The 27,929-nt window shown below is 38.8% G+C and overlaps 1 protein-coding gene across 3 annotated transcripts; it reads left to right on the top strand.

Annotated features, from left to right (window-relative positions):
* Positions 1 to 189: 189 nt before the first annotated feature.
* Positions 190 to 27,239, top strand: LOC124273654. Of its 3 annotated transcripts, none has more exons than XM_046708928.1 (6): positions 190 to 301; positions 21,558 to 21,615; positions 21,778 to 22,053; positions 22,667 to 22,802; positions 23,368 to 23,399; positions 25,965 to 27,239. In XM_046708928.1, the coding sequence occupies exons 3-6, from the start codon at positions 21,930 to 21,932 to the stop codon at positions 26,198 to 26,200; spliced, it is 528 nt and encodes a 175-aa protein (XP_046564884.1). In that variant the 5' UTR covers positions 190 to 301; positions 21,558 to 21,615; positions 21,778 to 21,929; the 3' UTR covers positions 26,201 to 27,239. The 3 variants fall into 3 exon arrangements, with proteins under 3 accessions (XP_046564884.1, XP_046564886.1, XP_046564885.1); XM_046708929.1 differs by lacking the exon at positions 190 to 301 and adding an exon at positions 710 to 759; XM_046708930.1 differs by lacking the exon at positions 21,558 to 21,615 and having other exon boundaries at positions 246 to 301.
* The last annotated feature ends 690 nt before the right edge of the window (positions 27,240 to 27,929 follow it).

The raw sequence follows: 27,929 nt of genomic DNA, 5'->3' as shown, positions 1-27,929 counted from the left end.
CACCTTTGTCAGCTATAATACGAAAAACATCACGTCACGATAAAGAGCGAAAGATAAGACACATTTACATCAGTGCGTTGAGACACTAATGTTACTGGTTTATTTGAACCAGGAAGGGAACTGCATTACCATATCTGTATTCACTATACCACATCTGACTGCGTCCACTCCGGCATTCTTGTCACGTCTACCTCAAGTTGTCTCCCCTGTTTCACAATACAGAAAGTAGGAATTCACGGCAGATGGGTGTTCACGACATGTCAATACGAGGAGAGTAATTATACACAGCAGACTTCGTTTTGTGAGTTAGTTTTGGTTTTACCTTTTATTAAGTATATTTATATATCCTTGATATATATCGTTTAACGTTGTAGACACCCCGTGGGGTTTCCACGGCTGAAATGATCAGTAAAGTAGTCGTATATGAACGCGTCAATATCCGTCAACCAAAACCGAAACCGGTTTAGCTCCCGTTCGCCTGATTACGAGTGAAACTGTACACCGCGGAATATTCGTCATGGCGCGTGCTCGTTTCTAATGTAACACAATCGGATAATAGGCGCCCGACTCTGATATATTTATAAGTATGACCTATATGTATAAGATAAGAAAGGTGTGTCAGTAAATCGGAACAAAATGGCGGCCCGGCTCAGCTCGGCTCTGTTTCGGTCTGACAAACGCTCCCATCGCTTTGACCGTTGAATGAACTGCACAATTTATACTCAGTTGGCCTTTGTAGAGTACCTTATCACAAACCTGGTGATTTTATTCCCATTTAAAGCTTTCAAAGGGGTCCATACTCGCACGAAGTCAGGACATATACCCGGAAGTTAACAAATCTCAGGCTACAGACCCGCACCAAATAGTGGAGCGAGTGGGGTCACTTACTTAGGAAATGTTCTATGTCGCTGTTTTCATGTATTTTACGTTATGGACTAAAAGTCAGTTGAAATTCAATTCTAACTTGCAAAGAGCATCTGTATTATCGCATAGTTAGTTTATTTAATTGTGGAATAAAAGAAAAACGAAACGTTTCATATCATATGGTGTTTTTACATACTTGAATTTAACAACTTTCTATTTAGATATAACCGTATGGTTAAGGATGTATTTTACGTTATGGCATTTTTGTCAAAATGGAGAAAATAAACACACGTAAAATCATACTATGGGTTGGTTATACTTAGGTGCTAACGATGCCAGCAAATGGAGAAATCTGCAAAGTCATGCCAAATATATCAGTTGACTTCCAGTGAACATCGTCATAGTATAATACGTTATGTTTATTACGCTATATATTGATTTGTAAGCTTAAATCCGGGGAGATAAACTGTCAAATGTAGGTTGCAACATCATAGGTGGGTTAGCGCCAATACGTTAGTACGATACGATACTCATGTGATGATCGATGGTATAACGTAATATGAAGCTGTGAATTTGAGGAAATATTTAAAGCTGTGTAAACGTTACATTTGCAATTTGCCGTTACCGACAATGAGTGTTATCGGTTAGAAGTTACTTAGGTGTAGTTTATGTTAAAATATAGTCGCGTGTAAGGCCAAATATTTCTTCGGCGAACATATGGTCGATTCCAACGAAAAGTGTACACAGCTAGGTACAAGGGGTCCAAAATAGAATTGCTTGCGCCTTGTAATTCTTTTTACCAATGTAAAGTCAACATGTTTTCCTCTTATGAAAATCAGTTGCCATCACTAATCTCTAAAAGTGATAAGTTGGTGGATCAGTGAATTTGAAGGTTCATTTTCAGAATTACCTACAAATACCAACATCATACCTTGTATATCCTGTGATTAGATGGATTGTATGTTGCCAGTAGTATATAAGTAATCAGTTTCGGACATCAAAGCATTCCTAAGGAGAACAATAGCATTCCTAAGGAGAACAATAGCATTCCAGGTGAGAACAATATCGTTTTTTAAGGAGTTCCTACATACCAAAGGAGTTTTCAGGAGCACATTCCATAAATTCCAGCGAGAACAATAGCATTTTTCAAGGAGCGCTCCTACATACTCAAGGAGCTTTCAGGAGCACATTCCATAAATTCCAGGAGCTGTCTTTTGAACCTATTCCATGACATCATTATATAATGAGATTACTCATGCTGATTGGAATGTGTATTGAAATGTTATGAATAGGAACCAAACAAATTTGATATATTGAAATCATTGCTATTAAATTTGAAATGGGTGGAATGTTGCTCATGTCTATAAATTCATAGCTGATTCTAACCGCTTTCAATAAGTGCTTGGTACCATAAGTAATATGTTCATTAAGTAGTACATCTTATTTCTTAACACTTGTAAGCTAGTCTATCGTACAGACCCTGAAGCAAATATATCCAAGAAAGCCCACGCAAGTCTAGAAAATGTGGTAAGTCTAGATTTCCTCAGCTTCTGAAAATGAAGAAAGTCTCAGGGCTCCTTTTCATTATATTATATATTTTTTTTTACTATGAACTTTTTTCAGTAAAATATGTTCATTTCAGAGACTAGTTGTTAGTCTAACTTGTAAGCATGTGTAAGACTTGGGTAATTGCGATGGTTGCGTAACAATTACGTCTCACGGTAAAAGGGATGGGCAAGTGTGTCTATTGCGCGAAGTGCTCCAGTCAAAGATGACACAACACAAAAAGACAGTAATAATGTGTATTAAAATAAAAGTCTTGGTAACAGAGTTGCAAGTTCCGACTGCACAGTCCAGGTGAAACCTAAAAAACAAGTTGGCTTGTTGTCACCTCGACAGTGCAGGCAGAAAGAGCCATTGTGCAGATACAATAATGAAATAAATAATAATCCGACTGATATATAGGATGTGATGACAATACTTATTAGGGGAAACAATATTATTAGAGAATATATAAACACAATATTGGAACAAAAGTATATGTGCATATATGAGCACACAACCCCAAAGAGTATTTACATAAATAACTTTAATTATATAACCCAAAAGAATCGTCACACCCCTCCTATCAGAGGATTTACATGGGGCCCCACCTGAGGTGAGGTGAAAGTCACAATAACTTTAATGGCCAATGGGAAGTATAAAAATACATATATATATATACACAAAGTGGGGAAAAATTTATACCCAACACATTTGGAATATATGAAAACCGGTTATAATTGATATACACAATAGCCACGACGGGACACCTGGCCTGTACGACACATGCGGCTAAGGGAAATGGGGTATGACTACCTGTTGGATGATCATACTTGTCAATATGAGGCTAGCTCCAACAGAATGTCAATACACCCAGTAGGTACACCACTTGGGGCTACCCAGGATAAACACCTAATTGTAGTAAGTAAATTGACAATATGTAATAAACGGATATTACATAATTTATATTACTACGATATGTAGGTATATTAATGGCCATATAATATAATACATTATATTATTATTGAATAAACTGTGACTTCACTTTCACATCAAGTGGGGAAACATACTAAAATATGATTGGTATAACAACATGTAGAAATATTACGTTTGATGATACGCGTAACGCCAGACGCGAAGAGAACGAGAAAATAATCTTGTTCAGAAAATAAACAATATTCAAATGCTGAATATGCTATTACCCATCAGTAGTACTTTACAGATATACTTGATAAAGTGACATGAGATGATGGTAGGCTATTGCTATGTTAGAATAAACATGAAGCAGACGACGGACCCTAGGTTTGTTTACATCCGGTGCAGCCATTTTGTAATGGAGCCGGACGGGAGCCGGAGAATGCCGAGGAGAGCCGAAGACAGCCCAGGCTGTGTGCTGCTCAGTGGAGAGGTCAGCACTGGTCAGTGAGCATGACCGTCACTAATTGGTTCCAGCTGATACCGTGATACTCTAACTGAGCACATGGTTTGGAAACCGGGACAGTGATACAGACACTTTTTAAATTTAGAATAAAATGGCAAAAGAGTTCTGTTGTTAGCAGCAACAAGTTGTAAATAAATGGAATTTTGAATTTAGCAATGAGCTAGAGACAATTTTGACTGGCAGGTCAAATAAGCAAATTAATGCTAAACACACAAAATATTTTACTAAAATGAATTTTTAGATGAAAATATATTACAATGAGTACATGTCATTTATTCTTGCCATCGAGTGCACGTTTGGACAGTCACAGATGAGTGACCTTTCGCCAGTTTGGCACAGCAAGAATAATTGATGACAGTGACCCAACACTTGTTTTAATTGTGATTTATCAAATTAAATAGTACACTAATTTAAAAGCCGCAGATAATTACTTATCCTGCTAACAACATAACTATGCATTGGAATTTAGTACAGAAGACCTAGTTGCAATATGGAAGCAAACTGAGGTTCTTACCTAAAAAACAAGTTGGCTTGTTGTCACCTCGACAGTGCAGGCAGAAAGAGGAAGATTTCAGGCTTGGGGTCCCACGCCCTCTTGCCCCTGTCATGTGACAACATAGCCCCTGGGGATTGGCTAAAAAACTGTTGCTATGGAAACCATGGCACCAGTGCCTTGAGCCCCAGAACCCTATCAGATAACTGGTAAAGGGCAGGATATTGGGTTACTTGTGCAAGAGACTAGGACAAAATATCCAGCCTTTACACTCTCCCCCCCTTTAAGGAAATTTTGTAACCCGGTTTGAAATCGGTAAATACAAATACATGATTAAACAATGCTTCGGGTGAACAATCATTCATAACCCTCTTGTATCACACATGTATGACCTGACAATACTTCTTCATAAATGGATCCCAGGAAAAGAACCTAGTCATGCGTCGCTGGCGCTGGGATCTACGACATAACACTCTCTTCACAGGGGAGAGACTGGAGTGGTTCCTCCGCAGCAACTGGATCACTTATAGCAGAGTCCACAGAGTTCTCAGATAGGTCTGGCTCACCACCAGATGATTCTACCGGATCACAAGGAGTGATGAGCGATGTATCCTCATTGCCCGGATCTTCAGGCAGCCTATCTTCTCCCTGATGTAGTTCTCCTGAGTCCCCACTCTCCACGGGTTCTGATGGAGCATCTTCAGCTCCCACTGCACCCGTTTCCCAGGTGAGGGGTCCTGCAGTGGTTGCCTCATTCTGCATACCGGGAACCACTTGGATAGCGGGGACTTCCTCTACAGTAGGTCGTGTGTATGGCAGCGCCTGTTCTTGTGGTTCAAAGGGTTGAGCCTCAGGGTTCAAGCTGCTAGTGGGTACAGCTCTAATAGGTTCAGGCTGTGGGTACCATACATCGACAGCATGGAGTTCATCTTCGGAGGATTCTAAGATGTCTTCCGGTTGTTGATTTCGGATAAAAATACATTGGAAGATTTATCATGTTCTCATTGTTCTTCTGGTAAAACTGAAGACGAACGTCACTTATTATTAGACTGTGAGGCATTCTCTGCTGGCCGAAAGAAGTATCTAAAATGCTTTAATGATGCCCCTCAAACGATATATAAAATACTTAATTCTAATAACGATGACACTATTAAATCAGCTGCCATTTTCATAAAACATTTGATGTCCATCCTTAAATCACATGTAAAACCATAATTTCGTGTCACGTGACCAATATTTGTTAAAATGAAAATTCAACTGTACTATGGGCCACTGTGCCAACATTACTGAATAAAACCTGTCTGTCTGTCTGTCTGTCTTATATTCCATCTGATTTCCAACCTAGAAATGCAGCAGTCTATTTCCTTTTATATGTAATATCAATGTTCAAACCATGTACATATAGCTTCTTTTGAAATAACATATTGTTTAAATCAAATGGTTTGAAAAAAAGTACAAACACATGTCAATATGAATGGAAGGCTTAGCCTGGTGAGTCACGCAGACTGGAATGTCAGTTTCTGAAATTGAAAATATTCAACCAAACGCAACCGTCCACGTTAAAGTGGGACGAAAGTTGGTCATCTCGCCTCAAAGTTGTGTTTTGGCGCTACACTCCAGCGGATCGCATTTTTTTCAATCTAAGATATACTACCCATCAAAAGCTTAAACTCACTATTGAAAATTAAGTAAAAATACAGGTTAATGGTACCTGCGGCAAAGATTAATTATTTACAAAACCCTGCAAGATATCAGTACACAGCCAACTTACATGAATTCGATATGGGTCATGCTTCCACAAAACAAGATCATTTCCAATTTCCGTAATTCTGCAACAAACATAACTCTCTGAGATTGGAATGTGTATTGAATGTCAATTGAGTATTTCTCTACTCCAGCAGGTAAAGGGTTAACAGAATGTATGAAATACAGCTCACCTTTTTTCGCTCATTGTACATGTCTGCATATGAATATAATTCTGCAGTATACAAGCAGGTCAAAATTAAGACTATTCTCTGCAAGAAATGAAATATCAAATGCTCAATGGATGAGAAATGTTACTTATAAGTCAATCAATTCTAACAATCTGTACAAAGTTTCAAATACATACCTTCAACTGAACAACATGGGGTTTGCAGGAACATCGTTCCTGGTCTTGAATTGATAACACTTTTTTCACTTTGCTTTTTAGGATAGGTATAGTTTCACACAACTGCTTATCATTCAGCTGATCACACGCTAGACAGACATGTGTTCGTTCACCTGTACCTGTGACATTTTATACCAACATAAAATAAAATCACGTATATTTTCAATGTCTTACCACTTTATTTTGAATGTTTAATGGTAGACGCTATACACGATTTATATAACACTATATCATGACTTACAATTCCTTTGAATTTTCAGTACACATATTCTATTAAAAATGTCACGATCAAGATTTGCAAACCTTTTTTTTGTTTGCAGACAAATAAGAAAGTATACCATATGACCTCTTTACACTATTATCTGATTATTGCATTGTATTCAAATAATTGTGCCACAAAATATTTTATAGATACTTCATCAACTACAACCTTTATATTAAACTGAGGTCAAATTTAGTTTCATGTGTTTTCTGTGGGAGGTTATTTGGTATGTATGTAACTCATTAATAGCTAAAGATATGCATGACGTAACAAGTCAGCCAAGTCATGGCTGGGTGTATTGTTCTCATGCACTGATACATTCAGCCATCTCAGCCTTCATTAAAGCAAAACAATGGATAGTATAAAAACGTAGTAGCCATTTCCAAATAGGGAAGTGCTGACGCAGAAAGGAATGTGTATTCACGTGACAAGCTCACTGTGTGGTCATTGTTGAGATGTTATTATAGACCATGAGCCACAACTGACTAGTGTTGGGGCTGCGACTTGGTGAGGTGAAGTGAAATTGGGGTTTTACGTCCTGCTTGAGAATATTTCGCTCATATGACGACGTGCATGCACGTGTATGTGTATGTGTGGCTGCTTGTACTAGCCCAGACTTAAGCTGGTTTTATAGTGCTAGCCCACTGAGATACCATGCCGCGGTGAAGCATGAATACACCACTCAGACACATTATACTGACTCCGAGCCGACCAGTCCTTGTTGTACCCATTAATGCCGAGCGCCAGGCAGGGACCAACAAGTACCATATTTTAACGTCTTTTTGGTATGACGCGGTCGGGGATCGAACCCGCAACCTTCAGCTCTTCGGGCGGACGCTCTAACCACTACACCACGGAGGCGGTCGGCTGCGACTTGACACTATTGAAAAGAGATGCTGTGTGTCAACAACCTGTTTGTGAGCTTTTTAGGTACATAGCAGAATTCGAAGAACAGCATTTTGAAAAAAATATGAAATTATCTAAGCTGTGATCGTTTTGTGTTTTCTTCACACGAAACATTCGAGTTTCAACACCACCTGGATGTATTGTAGGAATACTTCATTGGTAAATACTTTAGGTTTTTCTGCTTACTTGGTCAAAGCTTCTTTAACTTGCTTTTGTTGTTATGTAAAGTGCATGAACACTCATACACACGCAATGTATGCATGACATCAAGGTTAGACGTGATGACAGATGCTAATACACTAATGCTATATTAACTTAGACTCTTCATTCAGTCAAAACATGGCGTAGCAGACCTTTCCATTTAAGGTTATGCTACTACTTGATCACCCGATCCAGAGCGGGGCGGTCTTGTGAAAAGACAATTACACTGGTGTCAGCAATATATATATATATATATTCGGGGGTTCGGGGCGATGGGGTAGCCTAGTGGTTAAAGCGTTGGCTCGTCACGCCGAAGACCCGGGTTCGAATCCCCACATTGGTACAATGTATGAAGCCCATTTCTGGTTTCCCCCGCTGTGATGTTGCTGGAATATTGATAAAAGTGGCGTAAAACCAAACTCAGTCAGTCAGTAGCAGCCTGTTCAAGATCATATTGTTTTGAACAATAGGATTGCTGAAACATATTTACAAGGTGCATGACAACATAGAAACATGAATTAAAAACAACGAAACAAAAATTGTAACAGACATTTTATTAACAACATAAGGTTTCAGTCTTCACAAGTGTAGGATTCAAGGGATTTTTCACAAGAAAAAAAGCAATCTTTTGGTTCAATGATTTTAAAGCTTGTATTGTGTTTTAGTCTTAACATGAAACATGAAACAACTCAGATACAGCAGGTATAGAACAGAGAAGACTATCGTTTAGCGGCATTTATGCCACAGAAACATGTTTGTGTCCTGGGGGTCCCAACTTGGCTGCACTCCTGATGTACAGGACCAAGTGTTTCTTTGATAGGGAGCTGTTGGTGTCATTTCGAGAAAACTGTTTTTTCTTCTTGGCAGGTTGTGTTTTTAATATGTGGATAAGTCCACATCTCTTCCTTCCTTTATGTCGTCTTGGTGACTGATTCTTCTGTGTCATTATTATGGGATGATAAAATCTCGACTGAAATGTTGTAACGCAAGACAAGGATTTTATTCTTGCTGACCCTCATCATCATCATCAGTATCGTCATCGGCAGCAATGACAGATTCACTGTCACTTTCTACTTCGGGCATATTTATACGGGTCAGAATGTCTTTCATGATCATTTTCATGAAACGGGTTATCTTGTTTTTGATGATAGATTGATCAGTTCCAGGGTCCATATCACTCAGGCTGTCTAGGTTGGGTTGAAATAGAGGTGCCTGTTTAAAGTATTGAGTGAACTCTATGACATTGTTAAGGCTATTGGCCAATTCATTTCCCCATATCTGTTTCATTTTTCTGTCAATGCAATCTTCTGTTCGACCCTGTTGTCTGTACTTCTTCCTTTTGAGTTTCATCACGTCATGGTTGATGTTGTACACACGATTCCAGATGCGTTGTAAACCCACATTTTGCCACTCCTCCATGTCAGTGCTTCAAGGCTTCCCACGACATTGTTTTCCAGCAGAACCTCCTCCTTTCTGTACAGGAAGTTGTTCCTCGCCTTCACTGTTGTCGTCACTATCATATCTGAGACGCCGCAGTCGGTACACGCAGTGGCCATGGTGAGAGGTCCTGTGTCGTCACACGAGATGGATGCTGTTTCAGTGTCGTTGTCAAAGCTAAGAGATCTTTCTTTGGATGTGTGATCAGCACAAATGTCGGAAGCTGTCTGAACGTCTAATACTGGAGAGACCTCTTTTACCTATATATTTTATGTTTGTTGCAAACCACTCTGTTGATCAGATGTATTGAGGTTGGTTTTCAAGAGATTGACATGGAGTCTATTCTTTTCACTTGTACTAGGTTTGAGATCCACTGTGAGGTGTCCATAAGGTGTTTCAACAGCCTTTTCATAAACGTCATAAATCTACTAATGTCGTCAGGAAATATCCTTCTGGCAAATACTTCACCTGCTGTCTATCCACTGGTGAATTGAAAAGTGTTATATAATGTGAATTTAGAGCAATGTCACGAGATTCCTTACCTCTTGGGAAGAGGTTTTGCAATAGCAAAAAGAAAATAACGTTTTTGTGGTGGGAGGTTTGAGTAAACAGACGGGAAATCCGCTTATCGTTCTTTGCTTCAGACAGAAAATCATCCAACACCATCATGTTCTGGTTGTGGGCATCAAAGAAGTTTTCATCTTCGATATTGTAAGGTATTCCTTTCACAAAACGTACTTGGGGTAAAGTTTGAAGAATGCTATCATAAAGTGGTTGCCACACGGTATAACACCAGACTATACAGTCAGGTAGAGGTTGAATGAATCCATGTCTTAATAGGTTGAAGACAAACACCGATTTTCCACATCCACTGGGTCCAACGATGATGCCATTGGAGAGAATCAGAAATTTGAATCGTTCTTGCTGCTTGTGCTCCTCCTGGGGAGGAGGAGGAGGAGGAAGTTGTTTATCCTGAGGTGGAGAAAGATGTTTATCATGAGGAGGAGGAGAAGGAAGTTGTTTATCCTGAGGAAGAGGAGGATGTTACTCTTGAATTGATCCATGCATATGCATCTGCTTCTGATGTCTTTGTTAATTATCTTTTTCAAAATGTAAATCTCTTTGTCACAGTCTGGACAGGTGGTAGTGAGCTCCATAGTGATGTAACACAAGTGGGTGATTAGAGGGTCTGAAGCATTCTTTTATACCTTTGAGCCATGTTACGTTTCAAGGCAGCTTTAGTCCGTTTCATAATGATATTGGACACAGGTTGTATTTTCAGTGCAGTCTTCTTTTTGCCCTTCACAGTTGCCCTTCTTTTTTTCTTGTTAGATGTAACCTGTCTATTCAGCGATCCCATTGTTTTTCTCTGACGTGTTTTTGTTGACTTGCTCTTGCCAAACTTTGTGAACATGGGTGTAGGGCCAAATATATCCCCAGAAGCTCTCCTCATGTTGAAAAAAAGGACGTCTTATCCGTCAGTAGGCAAGAGTGAAATGCCAGTCATTAGATACTTCAGTTTAGTATTATTCTACTTTTTTACTATGCAGGATATTTTTGCAAATGATATTTGCATTTGTACATTTTTCTTATACCCAACAAAACATCATTTGATCTAAAATACTTTTTATATATTTTTTTTTCACATACATCAATAGCATCATTGACAACTGAAACAAGAAGGTGTACAGTATTTGAAGTAGTGACAAATATATTGAGATACAAAAGTGTCATTCCATATAAAGTTCCTTTCATCAAATTGATGAAGAAAGTGATGAAAACTCCAGTTGGTTTTACATTTACATAAGAGATAATACAAACAATAGAAGCCACATACATTTGAATGTACAGATTGTATCCATTCACCATTGTGCAAGTAAGATTTAACATAAGACTTTAGATAACTATCAAATACCGCATCAACTGGTTCTGCTAAACTATCAAACAGCTCTGCTCTATTTCCTTTGAAATACATAGCCACCCAGTGGCGACCACTCTTTTGTCTGCTGTCTGTATTCACAATGACACCCACTCCTTTCTTCAACAGTGAAGGTGTGAGTGTGGGTAAAGTATCTTTAGCATACACTCCCAAGACATGTCTCTCTAAGACTGAATCACACTGTATGGCACATTGCAATTCTGAGGCTTTCATGTTGATGATTGCTTGATATACACATTCCTTGCCCTATCAATTTCTATGATAGAGTTTCTTTCACTCATGATGACACAACTCAAAGTTTTGGTGAGAGCAGATTTGAATTCAATTTCAAGTCTCACATTTCCCGATTTCACCAGATTGAGATATTCAGTTCCTACTTCATCCTTTAAATCTATGTTTGACTGGTTTGTGTAAACTATAAGCATCTTGGTTGTTCACAAATCGTTTCACCTTCCTCAGCTTGATACTATGGTGACTCTTTTTCTTCAATTCATCATGGAGTTTAGAGGGTCCATAATGAGCGCCCGGATTGTGATTGCCATAATAATTACTTTTCTAATGCTTTTTGCTGTTTCAACTCACTGCTTTTCTTTTGGGAACTCATGTTGTACTGAGGAGAATGTGACTTACTAAACAATATATATAACATAAAACACATTTGGTTTGATTATTTATTCATTCCACCACTATCCCCTATTACAATTCAGAAAAGTGTGTTACAGTACATAATGATCATCACCATGTTACAGAGCATGATTAAAACACCTCTGAATTCACACTGATAGGATATGTCCTTAGAAATCTTGAGATGACATGTCTTCCATCATCCCCTCTGGATCATAGTCACACAAACAGTCAATAAGTTCATTACAACACACATGACACTGGACTTGTCCACTACTGCAACTCACGTGACTCAGCCTATTATTGTGACGACAAATGCTACAATTTCGTTGAAGAGGAGTAAGTTTCTCTTCTTCATATGGATTTTCCGCTGTTAAATCACCTGCGACATTCATCTCCATGTGTTGTTTCTCTTGCTGTTCAATTTCTTCCATGAGTGTTGTGTGTAATCCAACCACAAGTCATTTAAGGTGGACTCTGTTGGAAGCCAGTCATTGAAGTTAGGTTCTGTAGGAGGTGTTATAGGTTTTATCAGGAGTGATGGAGATGGCTGCAGCGCAGTAGGTGAAATAGCGCTGACATCGCTCCTATCAATACAGAAAACAAATATAAGATATAAATTGAGAAACAAAATTACTTCATTGTAAACAATAAGGTAGAACAAATATAATTGATTATCGTAATGATTACACTTACCTTGGTTTGATTGCTGTACTGGCTACCTCCTTTTTGGTCTTCCGCTTTTGTGGTCTTTTGCTCTTCTTTGCCACTGGATGTCTCTCGTTCTCCTTCACTTTTCTAGTTTTCTTAGCCTTAGGAAGAGATGCAATGGGAGATTTTTATTTCCGTTCTCTGAATTCTCGTTGGCAGATGTGGCAGCAATTTTCATGTAATCCAACAGCAAACTCAAGAGAGCGGGCGATATTGGTAGCAGTTTCTCTTCTAAGGTCTTCATTCGCTCTGCCATCTCGGTGTACGTGGTTTTGTACGCCTCACTTGTTCGCATCATAGTTTCATGCAAATGTACCTGAGTATTCACAATATCCTTCACTTTGAAACACACTAGTAAATAACTGGTCTGTTGAGAAGCCTTTACCATGTCAAACACCTTCTCATGCCCATATTGATTGGCGAGAAGAAATGCTTTTCCAAAACTCTTCTGGTCTATGATAGCAATGATAACTGATTTGAAATGTCTTATAGTGGAAGGTGCAACTTTGGGATTGTGTAGTGCTTGTGCTGTCTGATTGGATGTAGAGTAGTACACATGCTGTCTGATTGGTTGGTTAACAAGACATGATTAATGGAATGGCAAACGACACAAATATTTAAAAGATGTAGGTGGCCAACATTCCACCCATTTCAAATTTAATAGCAATGATTTCAATATATCAAATTTGATTGGTTCCTAGTCATAACATTTCAATACACATTCCCATCTCCGTGAGTCATGATGTTAAATAAAGACGTCACTTAACTCTTTACCGGCTGGTATAGAACCATAGTGTAGGCTATCATTGTATACAATAGGGTTAAGGGTTCAAAGGACAGCTCCTGGAATTTATGGAATGTGCTCCTGAAAACTCCTTTGGTATGTAGGAGTACTCCTTAAAAAATGCTATTGTTCTCCCCTGGAATGCTATTGCTCTCCTTAGGAATGCTATTGTTCTCCATAGGAATGATCTGGTGTCCCCCGCCGTGATATTGTTGGAATATTGCTAAAAGTGGCGTAAAACTAAACTCAGTCAGTCAGTCAGTCAGTCCATAGGAATGCTTTGATGTCCGAAACTGATTACTTATATACTACTGTTGCCTAACATCCAAATTCACTGTTGTTCTGCATGCACAATATGTTAATGACTATAGAAACTCTGAAGCCATATCATGGTTTCTTTCATGTTTTATAACCTCAAGCTTTACGAAAGTAAAATCATTTTGGTACCTTTGTTTAATGTAAGTGAGATAGCACCACTTAGTATTCTTTTCACAAACAAATCATTATTACATATCTATCTTATTCATCTAAGGGACAACGGGTGGAACTTTCGGTAAGTACAAGAAGTTTGAAAATGCATCAAAAACTAAATTTTCGGTGGAAGATAAAAACAATGTACTTGTAGGTAACAAATATCACATAATTCCTTGTATTTCATAAATGTTTATATATGTCAAACTAAATCATAGCTGGTTTATCAAAATATCGAACAGTTTGGAAATTGTTTATCTAAGTGCAAAGGACATGTGAATAAAGATGTTTACAACCGGTTTAAGGCGTTCTCTTTGTTTTGTCTCAGTGTATGTTGGAAGGTAGCAATGTCATTTTAATTGATGGAAATATACTTCTCATCAAAAGTTTAGGCTCACTAGAAACACTCACTATATGTGAGTATGTATGTATATATATATATATATATATATATATATATATATATATATATATATATATATATATATATATATATATATATATATATATATATATGTATGTATATATATATATATAGTTGGAAACCAACTGCAAACCTTATGCAGATGAATTGCACGAGGATCATGAATCAAATTGCTGAAAAGCATGTGCAAATATCGTACATGTGAACAGCTGCATTTTGGTGTAAAGTTTTGTTCAGAATTCGCCAATTTTCACTCATTTTGATCATTTATTGAACTCATGACAATAATGTTTCCAACGTTACGAATTTGTTATACAATACATCAGTTCATGTGTAAACAGTTCCTTTAAACAGTATGGAATATTTTGCAAAATTTAGTTTTAAAAAGTCGCCTGAAGTAATTGGCTATATATACACTAGTGAGTCTAAACTTTTGATGAGCAGTATAGAAATTGAACTAAAATCAATACACCTGAAATTTTATTTACCAAATGTTTCAACTGACATTTGTATTCAAAGAAAGCACATCACAAATGTTTAAAACGCTTAAACTATTTCCGTATACCATACCATTATGTACAGATAAACATGTCACTAAAACAATCAATACATTATGCTTCTTACTGAACTATAACTCTGCTTTAATTATCCATATTTTGCAATGACAATTGCTATTAGATAGACATTTACAAAAAGTTTCAACTACAAAAACGAGCTACCTACGAATACGACATACCTTTGACAAATCTAATTACTAAACCAATGCAACTAACTTCTACTACAGTCTCAATTCTTCTGTGTTCGCAAGTGCATCGGTGACAGTCCTGAACAAGACTTATAACTTCAAACACACTGACTGATGTTACCTACAAATACGGAATGTTACAAACGAATACACATGTTACCAACGAATCAACCGTTTATTGCGTGATATCATGCAAACTTTTACTTTTATCACCAAGATCAACTTGTTTTCTGACATTTCAATCAAAAAGAATTCATTATACCACTATAATAAAGTCTAAACCACGAACTGCAGTGCATCCCTGAATAGAACATTTTTATTGAATGCTCAGTTATGTAGCCATTTGGAATTCCAAGGAACCATTTCAATCTATTAATAGGCAGTACTGCGTACCTAATCAGTTTATTTATGATCTGCAAAATAATTGTCTTCAGTTTAAATTATGTTATAGTAGCATATTGTGTTCTCTATTTCATTTTGTTAACAACAAACACATGTTACGTACAGATACCGTGAGCCACAACCGGGGAAAGCCCAGCGGGACACCATGTCTTACCAATTTGAGCCCCATATAAATTCCACTTGCAGTCTGAGGCCTTTTTTGCAATAATAAGACTTAAAACCTCTCTAAAATTTAAGTTGGTTACTTGTAACAGGTGTCATATGCATCTTATCTATATAACATTCTTACAGAAAATGTAAAATACACTTACTAATACCCAGATATTGTCTGGTCTCATCTACGATGACTTCTAAATGGAACACTTGTCACGTGTTGTCATTCAACCAATCTATTTGAATGTGATCAGTTGTTGGTACTTGTAGGTAACATTTGGGAGTTACATTTACCTACGAATACAGGTTATTTTGTGTGATATCTTGGTAAGAACAGAACAGAAAATGTTCGGATTAATAAACTTCTGTTCATCCAGTTTGACTAATATTTAATGGCCCGAATCGTCTCACTTGTGCCAATGTGATTGGCACCCCGAAATAAGTGAAGATAGTAATGCTAAATTGTTATGGGCTCAAACTTTTCGTTGGAATCGACCATATCTGTTTTTCATAACGTAAAATACAAGATTCATAACGTAATATACAATCAAACTTACTTCCATCCGTATTAGGTATTATACTACGGACGATGTTTAGGACAGTGATTTATATTTCCAAGAATCTATGAATATATATCCTTGATTGTAAATGAATACAATTTGAAAAGTTTACATATTTAATTGTTTAAACTACTTTTATTTATTATGTAAAAAACAATTTTCGGACAGTGATAACAAGAAATTAGGTTTGAATTGGATGAGTAAAATTCATGAATGTAGTTTACAAATACGTGACCTTTGCACCATGCAAGTTACAACCTCTTATTCCAACTTTCGATTTTTTCGAAATACATATTGTGCACTTACATTGAGAATGAGTGTACTGAGGAGTGTTGACAGGCCTTCAGTCATCTGTTGTTACACCCCATGTCGGGAACACGATCCCCGTCTTAATAACAGTAAAGAGAACATTTGGGAGGACAAACTCTAAAACATATTTTCTAGTAAGGTCAATTTCACCATTTACAAACATATTCAGACGAATTCAGTCGCTAGAAACTGAGTTTCAAAAGTAAGACGGACTGTCTTCTCCTATATATCCTCGGCGTTCAGTGGGAGTCACAGGCGGGACCTGTTGGTAGTGGCAATAGCTGAGGTAGTTGATGAAGACACACTTCTTAATTGCCTGTCGAATAAGATGCTTTATTTGTGAATAATCATCACCGTAGGTGCTACAAATAACAAAATAGAACATTATTATTAATATACATGATATACAAATGGCGAACATTATTTGTTAATTTGCAACTGATGAATAATTTTCACGTTTTCTGACCGTGACGCTTTTTAGCTTTGACACAAGTTAAAAGCGATAGGCTGGGCAGGCTGGAGTGCTTTTCATTCATCTTACTGTACGCTCTAAACGAAACAATTATTTCACTATAGCGCTCCCGCCTTCTCTCTATACCGCTAACCTGGTTTACGCTCCAGTGAACTGGCGGGTTGGTGGAGAGCTGAGTCGTCTGAGGAGCAACAAAACGCCTCCATGTATTTTTAACTCGCAAACAACACAACCACTAACAACAAGACCTTGTAACATTTTATATATACCTAAAGATCAATCCATAACAGTTGTGTACAGACACAAAACGAACCAGCTTGCATTTACACTTCTGTATGCATGGGGGCTGACTGTTCCAGTATTCGTGCAAACTAGAACGTAACAAATCACATACATGTACATGTAATTCAGCCAAAGTGCCTTAATATCGGGTGTTGCCACCTTGTGCTTCGTGCTCGCCCCAGCACGACATCGATCGAAGTACTGAATATATGACAACATATATTATCAGGGATCCGACGTCATTCCTTCTGTAGGACCAGTACCAACGCATTCCCGCATTCCTAGTAAACAGAGGCTGTTGTCGTTGTCCAGCTTGGCTTCCCAGATGATCCTAGAGGTGCTCATGTCAGGAGATCTTGCTGGGCACGACAGCTTGTTGACGTTAATGGCGTTTAAATATACAAAACAAAAAATGAAACTGCACATATGCTATTTTATGTCCAAAACAGAGTGTGTTGCTAGTGGATAAATCTGGGTTAAGGACAGAAAGACAGATATTTTATTAACGTCTCACCTTGTTTTACTTTACATATATATACAGTGTTAAAGATAACAATAAACTTTTACACATGTCATTCCATAGGAATTCAGAGAGAAAAAATCAGCATGTGTAGAGAGCACTTCAAACTTCCCTGCTTCTGCTAAAACATTAAAATTGGGACATACGTACATATTCTGCTTCTTTAAAAAGGGTATATCGTAAATCATCATAAGTAGGACAGTATTAAATAACATGATATTCATGTTCAACACAGCAGTTTTCCCACATTGGGCATAGTCTCTCTTCCACGGGTAAACGTTTATATGGCTCTGTCTCTAGTGTGATAGGTGCTACTCCCAGTCTAAATTTCGCCATAGCAGTTCTGTGTTCGGGGCATATGTGATACTATGAAATGTTCCGCTTGATATCCACTTTTCTTCACAGTCCTTAGCTTCCCTGTATTGTCATTATTCCTTTGAGTCCATGCACACCTATATCTGGTGAATAACGTATATTCCAATATCCTAACCATGCCTGGTTGAACTGAATCTTGTACAAGAAATATACTTCTTCAAACTGTTGTCATACATATATCTGCGCCACTATTGTAAACCTGCAATCTTTTGTGACATGCTTACGGGTACTGCTCATAGGTCACCAAACACTCCATCAGTTGCAAATCTACCAACACCTAAATAAAACCTACATGCCCTGTTCTGAACGGCGTGTGTACACGTGTGATCCTGAAGACCCCACACAGCTGCTCCGTATGTGATAACCGGTAGCACTATACTGTCATATAGCTTATAAAATACTCTGAAATCTTTATCTCCAAAAAGTTTACACTTAGCTATCACCAGACCTATAGGCCTCTGTTTGCAGACTCGGCTACGTATTTTGCCGTGACACTAATATCTAGAAGTTCATTCACTGTTAGCCTCTCCCTTTTTCGCCAGAAGTGCTGTATCAGTGAGTGAATGAGTGAGTGAGTTTGGTTTTACGCCGCTTTTAGCAATATTCCAGCAATATCACGGCGGGGGACACCAGAAATGGGCTTAACACACATTCCACCCATGTGGGGAATCGAACCCGGGCCTTCGGCGTGACGAGCGGGCACCTTAACCACTAGGCTACCCGACTGCTCCAAGTGCTGTATCATCTGCCTATAACAAGATACTCAGTTTTTCTTCTCCACACTGTACTCCCAATCCCACAAGTTGAAATACTTTTGCAAGATCATTTATGAAGATTTTGAAGAGTAAAGGGGATAGAAGAGACCCCTGTTTAACTCCGCTGTTTACTTTAATCCAGTCAGTCCATAATCCGTTGATCCTCACACAACTATATACAGTTCTATACATGACACGAACAACGTTCATCATATAACCATTTATTACAAAGTGCTCAAGCTTATTGATAACAGAGTATATTTCGGTCGACTGAATCATAAGCTTTTTTGAACTGTATAGAAGCACAAAAAGTTGATAACTTCTTCTTTCTTGTATCGATTAAGTTAGTTAACGTTGTTATGTGGTCCACGGTACTGCGGCCCTTTGTAAAACCATTCTGTTCTTCTTCTTAGTACTATCGCCAGAACAATCTGTTAACCGAGCATTGAGAATTCCACAATATAGCTTATACACTCTCGATGAGAGTGAAATACCTCTGTATGATTGGGGTCCCGCTTGTCTGTCATGCTAAAATTTTGGTATGGTTTGGATAATTCCTATAGTGCAATATTCTGGTAGTCTTCCTGTTGTTCATCATAACCAACAGCTTTGCCATTCTTCAATTTGCGCATAGCCATTTCCAATCCATTCATAGTAAGAGGATTATCACTTCTCGGGGGGTGACAAGACGTACGCCAGTTCATCACCACCGTTAACATTAAGCAATGTATCGAATTCATTTCTCCACTTTGTTAGCACTACTCTAGATCTCTGCCCACATGATACACTTCCGTCTTCATCCACGACCTCCAGGAATTTGTTTATTTCGCTCCATTCCAACACCAACCTTTCCCATAGATTTCCAAAAATAAGTCTGATATTCTTGTGCGGCCTCGAACAGATCCTGTCGAAGTGACAACCTGCAGTTCCTCTTAGCTCCCTGTACACTTCGATCGAACGTTCTTCTGAAATGTCTGAATACCTTTAGTGAGGACTTCTGTGATATCCCTTTACGTTTACACTATTTCCGTTCAGCATGACATAATTCATTCCACTGGCGAGTTAAAGCGTCCTTCCGCCACTCTTGCTTAGCACGGCGTCTTTTGTTATTAGCACCAATTCTAATAGTGTTATGAACTTTTATCACTTTATTTCCATCTCACATCTGTTTACGTTACAGATGCCGTTATATGTAGAGTCTAAACCAATCTGTGACTTTCACGTTCTTCAATGTCACTGACAAGTTCTTGTAGTTGATGAACTTTGTACAAATCTGTCATAAAATCTCCTGGTATGTTATCAACAATGAATTTATCATATTCACATTTAAAGCTTGAGTTCTCCATATCTTTCTCCATATGACCATGTCCTTCTGATTCCATTGTCCACGCTAGAAGAGAATGGTCAGGAATAGCAGAGCGTCCACACCAGTTTGAGCAAACACTTCAGTTGACCAGTACACTTGCCCTAACAACTCTAAACAGTTGTAGATTTTCGTTGGGGACCAGCTACTGAACTTCCACGTGTAGATACGGTGGTGTATTCGTTCTGGATACTTTTCTCCCGTTAAGAATACACATATTGGTATCTAATATTAAATATAAAATGGAGCCATACCTATTTTGTGTGTAATATATAATGCCCCTGTCGGGTAAGCTGTCAACGCCATCGATAAGATCCTCTAAATCACCACACCGACTGTTCAGGTCTCCAGAAATATATACAGCTCCAGTTTTTTTTATAAGATTAGATATCAGTTAATAAGTGATCACAGAAGCTACTCACATCTATTGCTCTGGTAGAATTTTCTGGTGGGAGATAGCAAACAGACACAATATACACGAGTTATTTCCTTATGGCTAAGTTACCAGGAAACTCTGGAGCCATACTTCGCTTTACGGTGGCCATAAAAGATAAAGCCTGGCATTTCAATTGTGTCGTTGTCTCGGAGATGTGTTTCACTTATTTCAACTCTATCAACACCCGAGAACTGTACATAACTAGCTCTTACTGGATAGTTGCAGGATAAGTTATCAGTGCTCCAACCATTAACGTTCAAAAAACCACATTTGAGCTTACACTTGTTGTCCCAGCCTGTTAAGCCTCTGTGCGCGTGGCTCTCCCGTGCGTCTCGCTCTGCGTATCGGCGCTCCCGTTCACCGTTACGACCGTACCGTTGGTTTTCTCTCGTTCGCACGTTCATCTGAGAAGTCTTCCCTATGAGTTCATTATTGACTGAAGTTAGGGTTTGGGTCATGGAACAGCATACATTATGTTTCCAATACAGTTTCGTCGCCATCAGCATTTAACGGTCTGTAATGTTTACCTGGATAATAGCACTATGGTACATAGTTATTATTTTCGTAATGCACACACCACGTTTGTGTTTACCATGATTCATTCATGTTGGTGCACCGTTTCGTTTGCCATGTACAACAGAGCAAGAAAACGTTAGATAACGTCAGATGTCATCTCAACAGCGTTATGTGCAATACGATGAGACATCTATGCTATGCTATGCTATGCTATGCTATGCTATTCTATGCTATGGTTTGACTAGGGTAGGCTAGGCTAGGCTAGGTTAGGATATGCTATGCTATTGCATTGCAGTCACTATAAAATGACTAGGTTAGGCTAGTATAAAAGTAAACACATTTTCTGCATCACAAGAGAAATCATAATGAAACAGTAATATTATACTATCAACTCAAAATGCAGAGCTCTCATCTTTTTCAGGCAGAGCCAGTGAAGACTTCAGAGATGCTGAAGTATTTCCTGCTTGTAATAATAATTGGTGAGTTATTTGTTGTTCATAAATATATACAGGTGTTATCATGTTGATTGATGGTAAATATCATGTATTCAGAATTGATTGATTGATTGGTGGGTGGGTTAGTTGATTGACTGGTAAGATCTCGCCAACAATTTAATCACTGTGAATATTTCTCGGTTTCAGCAATCGAGGGAAAGTGTGAGGAGTGCCCCTTGGGTACATATGGTGAAACCTGTGACAAAAACTGTAGCAGTAACTGTGCCCCTCCACTGACAAGAAAGTCCACTGTCACAAACTGACTGGAAAGTGTTCGGAAAGATGCAACAGAGGCTGGCATGGGGACCAGTGTAATCTGGGGTGTAGCAAGAACTGCCACGATAATGTCTGTAACGTACATACTGGAACTTGCATACGATGTAAAGCGAACTATTCAGGGGGATTATTGTGAGACATACAAAGGTACGTGCACCACAGAAAATGTTTTTTTGTCTTTTTTTGTGGAAGCATGCAGCATTGTTTTGTCACCTGCAGACACTGTATTCCATAAGCAGCATATCTGCAAATGTTGCCATGTTGAGCTGGTTGTTTATTGTTTCAATATCATTTTTTATATTGACTAATGTTAAGCTTTCATGATTATATGTTGCTATGTGCATCATTTGTTTCTATTTTGTTGCTGTGACCAAGAGAAGGAGTCAGGAATTTTGATAAATACCTTTGTCGCTGTTCGGGATTTTGCGTCAGTCATGGCATCCCGCAGAAAGGAAACTTTGACAATTTTGCTTTAATTCGCCAAATCATTGTATTGTATTTATTTTATATTTCCTAATTTGATTAAAATGTTTAATATGTTATATCAATTAAGGCGAGTGAATCGTAAGACGTGTGCATACCTGGCCAATCATGCATACATCATTACATACATTTTGTCCATAAAACATGTTTCATGACCAAGGAAACTCCTTTGAAAAATGTCTGCATGTACAAAAACACCAACACTCTACAAAGGTATGTGTTCATTATGAAGATACAGCAGCGTCGTTTTTTTCTTAAGTAATGCATTCCTTTACAGAATGTGGTCCAAAGGAATGTGCACAGCAGGCGGCACAAGGGACTGCATCAACAACACTGGCCGCAATACTTGTTCCGGTGTTCATCATCCTGATCAGCATCATTGTTGCTCTAATTGTGTACAATCTTAGAATAAGGTATGAATGTAATATATCACTCAAAAATGTTCATCCAAAAGATTGCCTTTCAATGAACACATAACTAGTTCTCTTGTCTAACTAGGTTTAGGATTCGGCACATTATGTATGGGTGCTACCTTGGGCGGCATACAACATTATGTCCAGCTACGTTACTTAGCAGGATTCCACAGGGTCAAGTTATTTCCTACCACTGAAATCTGTTAGTAAATGCACAATACTTATATAAAACAATACCCTTAACTCTGACCTTCCCGTGATAAACAGTAAATAGTTATCAAGACATAAATACGAGAAACGATATCAACTTTTGATTAAAGATATTTCTGGATGTTTGTTTAGGTTAGAACCCGTTCGTGTTGTAACAGACGACTACGGGATAGTGTGGATAGTGTAAGTGTTTAACTTGATGCCTGTCATCGCATCCCTGAATTGTGGTCCAGATGCAATCATTAACAGACTGCCTAATATCTAAAACATTGATGAATGCGAACTTCCAAATTAGCAAACAAACATCACATTTGTTTGTTTTTTATCAATTACTGATTGCTGTCTTCTGTTGCAGATCGAAGGGGCGTAAACAAGGAGTGAAACAGTGTAAGATATTAACAACAGAGTACTGGCATCGCTTGTGACGGTTTTACTTACAAGTAACGTTTAAGTTTCACGGTTCTTCGGGGTTCAAACATTTGTACATTTATGATGTTCCCGCAATGTAACTATACTCAAATACAAAAGTAACGGATCACCCTCTTACTGATGTGTGATTTGATAACTAACCTAAGGAAAGGGTTATATAAGGTCATGCCTTCACAATGAATGATGGATTTAGTTGGATTCAAGTGTTGTGATATGGTAGTCCAAGTTTGTTTAAGGCATCTAAATTTCAATATGATAGTCAGGTGGACATTTTATATAAACAACTTGGATTATTTTTTCAAATGATAACCATTAAATTTGGGATTGGCGTGTTAATGCGGAACCTGGTCCTACAGTAGTGTCGAATAACAAGGAGAGTTCTATGGATATACACCTTCTTTAATATGATATGAGCGACGTTTCGGTGTAGCTACTAACACCGTTATCAAGCAAATGATGTACAATACTAGATGCAAGGTATATTTATATACATGGTAAAGTTGAACAGTAAGTGATGATGTTTACACAATTAATGAGGTAGATGCACAAGGTGGTGGATGTTTACACAGATCCCACTGATTTTTGTAAGAAGATCAGCACCATCAACAAACCAGGCCACCTTCTCAGCTACGATGTTGTTGACCTCTTCACTAATGTTCCCAGAGAACAAGCCCCTAGCCATCATTAGAAGTAGGATAGAGGAAATCCATGAAACCTTAGAAACCCACCTCACCCCTGACAGCATCATCCGACTCATCAACTCCTGCATCAGTTCAACCTATTTCACCTGGCAAGACAAGATCCTGCAACAAACCCACGGACTCCCCATGGGATCACCCCTCTCACCCATCATCACAGAGATATATATGACAGACCTAGAAGACAGAGCCCTACAGACATCGCCAATCTCCCCTATCTGCTGGTTTAGAAAAGTAGATGACACATTTGTCATGCTCAACCCTGATGATGACCCTAATACCCTCCTCAGCCATCTCAGTGCCCAGCACCCTCGCATGAAGTCTACCATGGAGGAAGAAACAGACAACCAGCTAGCTTTCCTCGATGTCAGAATAGAGAAAGACAACAACAAGCTCCAGACCAGTGTATACCGTAAACCCACCCATACTGATCAGTACCTTCACCACTCATCGAACCATCCCCACAAGTCAAGAGAGGAATAATAGCTACACTTACCCGACGTGCCAAAAACATCAGTTCCACATCACAACAACTCGAAGCTGAACTTCAACATCTGCGCCATGTCTTTAAGACCTACAAGAACTACCCTGCCAGCCTTGTAGACCGCACCATCAACGCCACCCTCAACCCGACAAACAAGCCCCCACGCCATCAAACAGCCCCGTTCATCATAAGCTTTCCCTATATAGGTTCAGCCAGCCACCAGATCAGCCGACTCTTAAAACACCAAGTCAACATTGATGTTGTGTTCCAGAGAGGTACTACTATACAGAACCTCCTAAAAGCCAATGGCAGACCAACCCCCACAACTAAAGAAGACCCCTCAGGCACAGTTTACCACATAAAGTGTGACTGTGGAGACTCGTACATCGGCGAAACCTCAAGACCCCTTACTGTAAGAATCAAAGAACATCAAGCCTCTGTGAAGAAGAAAGACTCTAAATCCGCCATCTCTGACCACACCCAAGCTCACCCAGACCACAACATCCTATGGAACAGCATCAATGTACTCACCAGCAATCACACCCACTACAAGATCAGAAAGCTACTAGAAGCCATTCACATCAAGAGACTCCAAAAGGCCATGAACAGAGACCAAGGATATTACATCCCCACTGCCTACAACCAACTCATCACCAAGCAATCTTAATCCTATTCTCCTGTCTGTCACTGGCTTCCTCCCTTAATCCCCCAATAGCTTACTATGTTTGTGTAACTATTTGCCTCTTGTGTAAACATCCACCACCTTGTACATCTACCTCATTAATTGTGTAAACATCATCACTTACTGTTCAACTTTACCATGTATATAAATATACCTTGCATCTAGTATTGTACATCATTTGCTCGATAACGTTGTTTGTAGCTACACCGAAACGTCGCTCATATCATATTAAAGAAGGTGTATATCCATAGAGCTCTCCTTGTTATTCATCACACCACCTTCTAAATGCCACTTAAACAAGCTACAGTAGTGTCGACTGTAGTATTCCGACTATACCATAGGAATGTGCTGATGAATAGCGATCGGTTCACATACGATTTCAAATACGAATACTGTTCTATTGTCATCTGCATCACAGGCATTCCTCCCACATTAAGTTGACACTCCAAGGGTTAAACATAAACGGATTAATATCAACTCACCAATTGATAGCTGTAGAGGTAAAAGGGTTATGGTGACTCAGAGGTGAAATCGGCTTATAGGATTACAAGACTTAAAATAGATTTCAAGAGAAAGCTGAAACAGGTGGTAAATCATGCACAAAACATGGCCCGGTAGTAGATTATCCACTTTTCTAAGACACACTTCCTTATTTTCAGTCTCGAATGATGAGGGCGACAGTGAAAGGCTTACCTCTCAGAAATGTAACAACACAGCTGCAAGTAAGTTTCTTTTAGCTCACCTAAGCTTCTTGAAATTATTGTTTAAAAATCAGTATCGCAGAAATGTCCCGGTCATAGTATTCAGACCATGTGGGTATTCCCTAGCTGAAATCAATAGTTCAAGCGATTTCAAAAGTTTCTTAGTTGTCATAGTTTCTTCAAAACTGTATTAATTTTGATGACTTTGTCTTCTTGTTTCATTAGATCTGAAAATTGTCTATTTAATACATTCAGCAATCATTCTGTGTATCCCCTCTTGTAATAGAAGCGACCTCCTGGCAGGATCCTTGATTCTCTATGCCATCTGTTTATGTCCATAATATCCTCTTTACGTCAGTTGATCTTACGTACGTACATGTGTATAGGTCAGTGACCTTGCACCATATGACGTAATATGTAGGGAGACGGCGCTCATCTTCAACAGAAGCGGGCAGATTGTCGTGGTGTCGGTCTTGGTTGTCGCCTCACCAACAATTACGTCGATGATGAAGAATAGCCGTCCGACTTCTGCATGTATGTAACTGACAGAGCGGGTCTCCGCATTGGCCACTCAGTTCCGGTGTGCGTTTTGCCACGTGTTTACAGTCAACTTGTACCATTTAGACCGATATTCCCAAGCTACAGTACAAATGGCTGCTGTTGTTCTAAACCTCAACGCTGACCTTGTTTACCATTTGTCAACTATCCTTCAATACCAACAGACTGCACCAACGCGCATGGACAGCTGAATAAAATCTGTTGAAACCAGTTTTGGTGAATTCGTGCCAGTCTCAAACGTTCCTGTGGATGGCGTAAGCGACACAGACGGGACTTGAGGACAAGCGTGTAACCTATGAGCATGGTGGCAGTTGCGTTGTCTGGGAGTGAACTTTTGTCCCAAATACTTAACGGAGAGCACTCGTCCAACAAAGTGCACTCCCGAACCTGCGACAGCGAGATAACGTCATCAAGAATTGATCTTCGCTTTGAGTTGTTGCCCATAATCTCCTCTATCATGGTCAGCCACGACCCTGAAACTATCCCGACTTTGTCTAGCGCCAAGTTTCTCCATCGTGTCATGACACTGATTTTCTCATTCACGTGAACGTCGGCCCATGTTTAGAGTTGCAAAGGATACAGCTGTTTTCATACGCGTGTCTGAGGACTGAAGAGCAAACGCAACCTCGCTTCTCCTGCACATGATTGTACTTCATGCCATCAAAGTACAGGTTTCAAAATAAAAACTCGATTTTCATTCATGACAGTTTGATCCTACACCTTCATAAAATTGATCAATACGTTCATTTTCTTTGTCTTAAACGGAAAACTATGCAATAATAATCGGACGATGAGGGAAAATGCCTAACCTCTCCGGAAGGTAGCAACTCAGCTGCAAGTAAGTTCTTTTAGCTCACCTAACCTTCTTAAAATTATCTTTTCCTAATCAGTATCGCAATATGTCCAGGTCTAAGTATTCAGACCGCGTGGGTATTCCCTAGCTGAAAGATAGTTTTCATGTTTGTCATCATATTCAGATTGCAGGAATTGTTCTCTGTCAGACTTGATTATTTACAAGTTTCCCTAATTATTACTCGAAAATTGCAAACTACATTTCATTTAACTCACTGTTGTATGTGTTCAAATATACTGACATGACATGCACTAAACGAATTTTAACAGTTCACTAAACAGACTTAGACAGTGTACACAAATTAGATCAAACACGACAAAATACGTATGTGGGATATTATAGTCAGTATAAAGACGGTAGTCGTCTCATGCTACAATTGAGGCGACCCATCTCTGCAACGCTTAGGTTACGGCGTTCCATTCCTGAGTGAGAACAAGGTCAAGACCATTTGGGTGATTCTCACGCACCATAATGCTCAATGGGTGATAGATCAGGAGGCTTGAATATTCTGT

This window comes from Haliotis rubra, unplaced genomic scaffold, assembly GCF_003918875.1.
Source record: "Haliotis rubra isolate DU_JTF1 unplaced genomic scaffold, ASM391887v1 Scf1827, whole genome shotgun sequence".
NCBI lineage: Eukaryota > Metazoa > Mollusca > Gastropoda > Lepetellida > Haliotidae > Haliotis > Haliotis rubra.
This window is presented reverse-complemented; position numbering and strand designations above follow the sequence as displayed.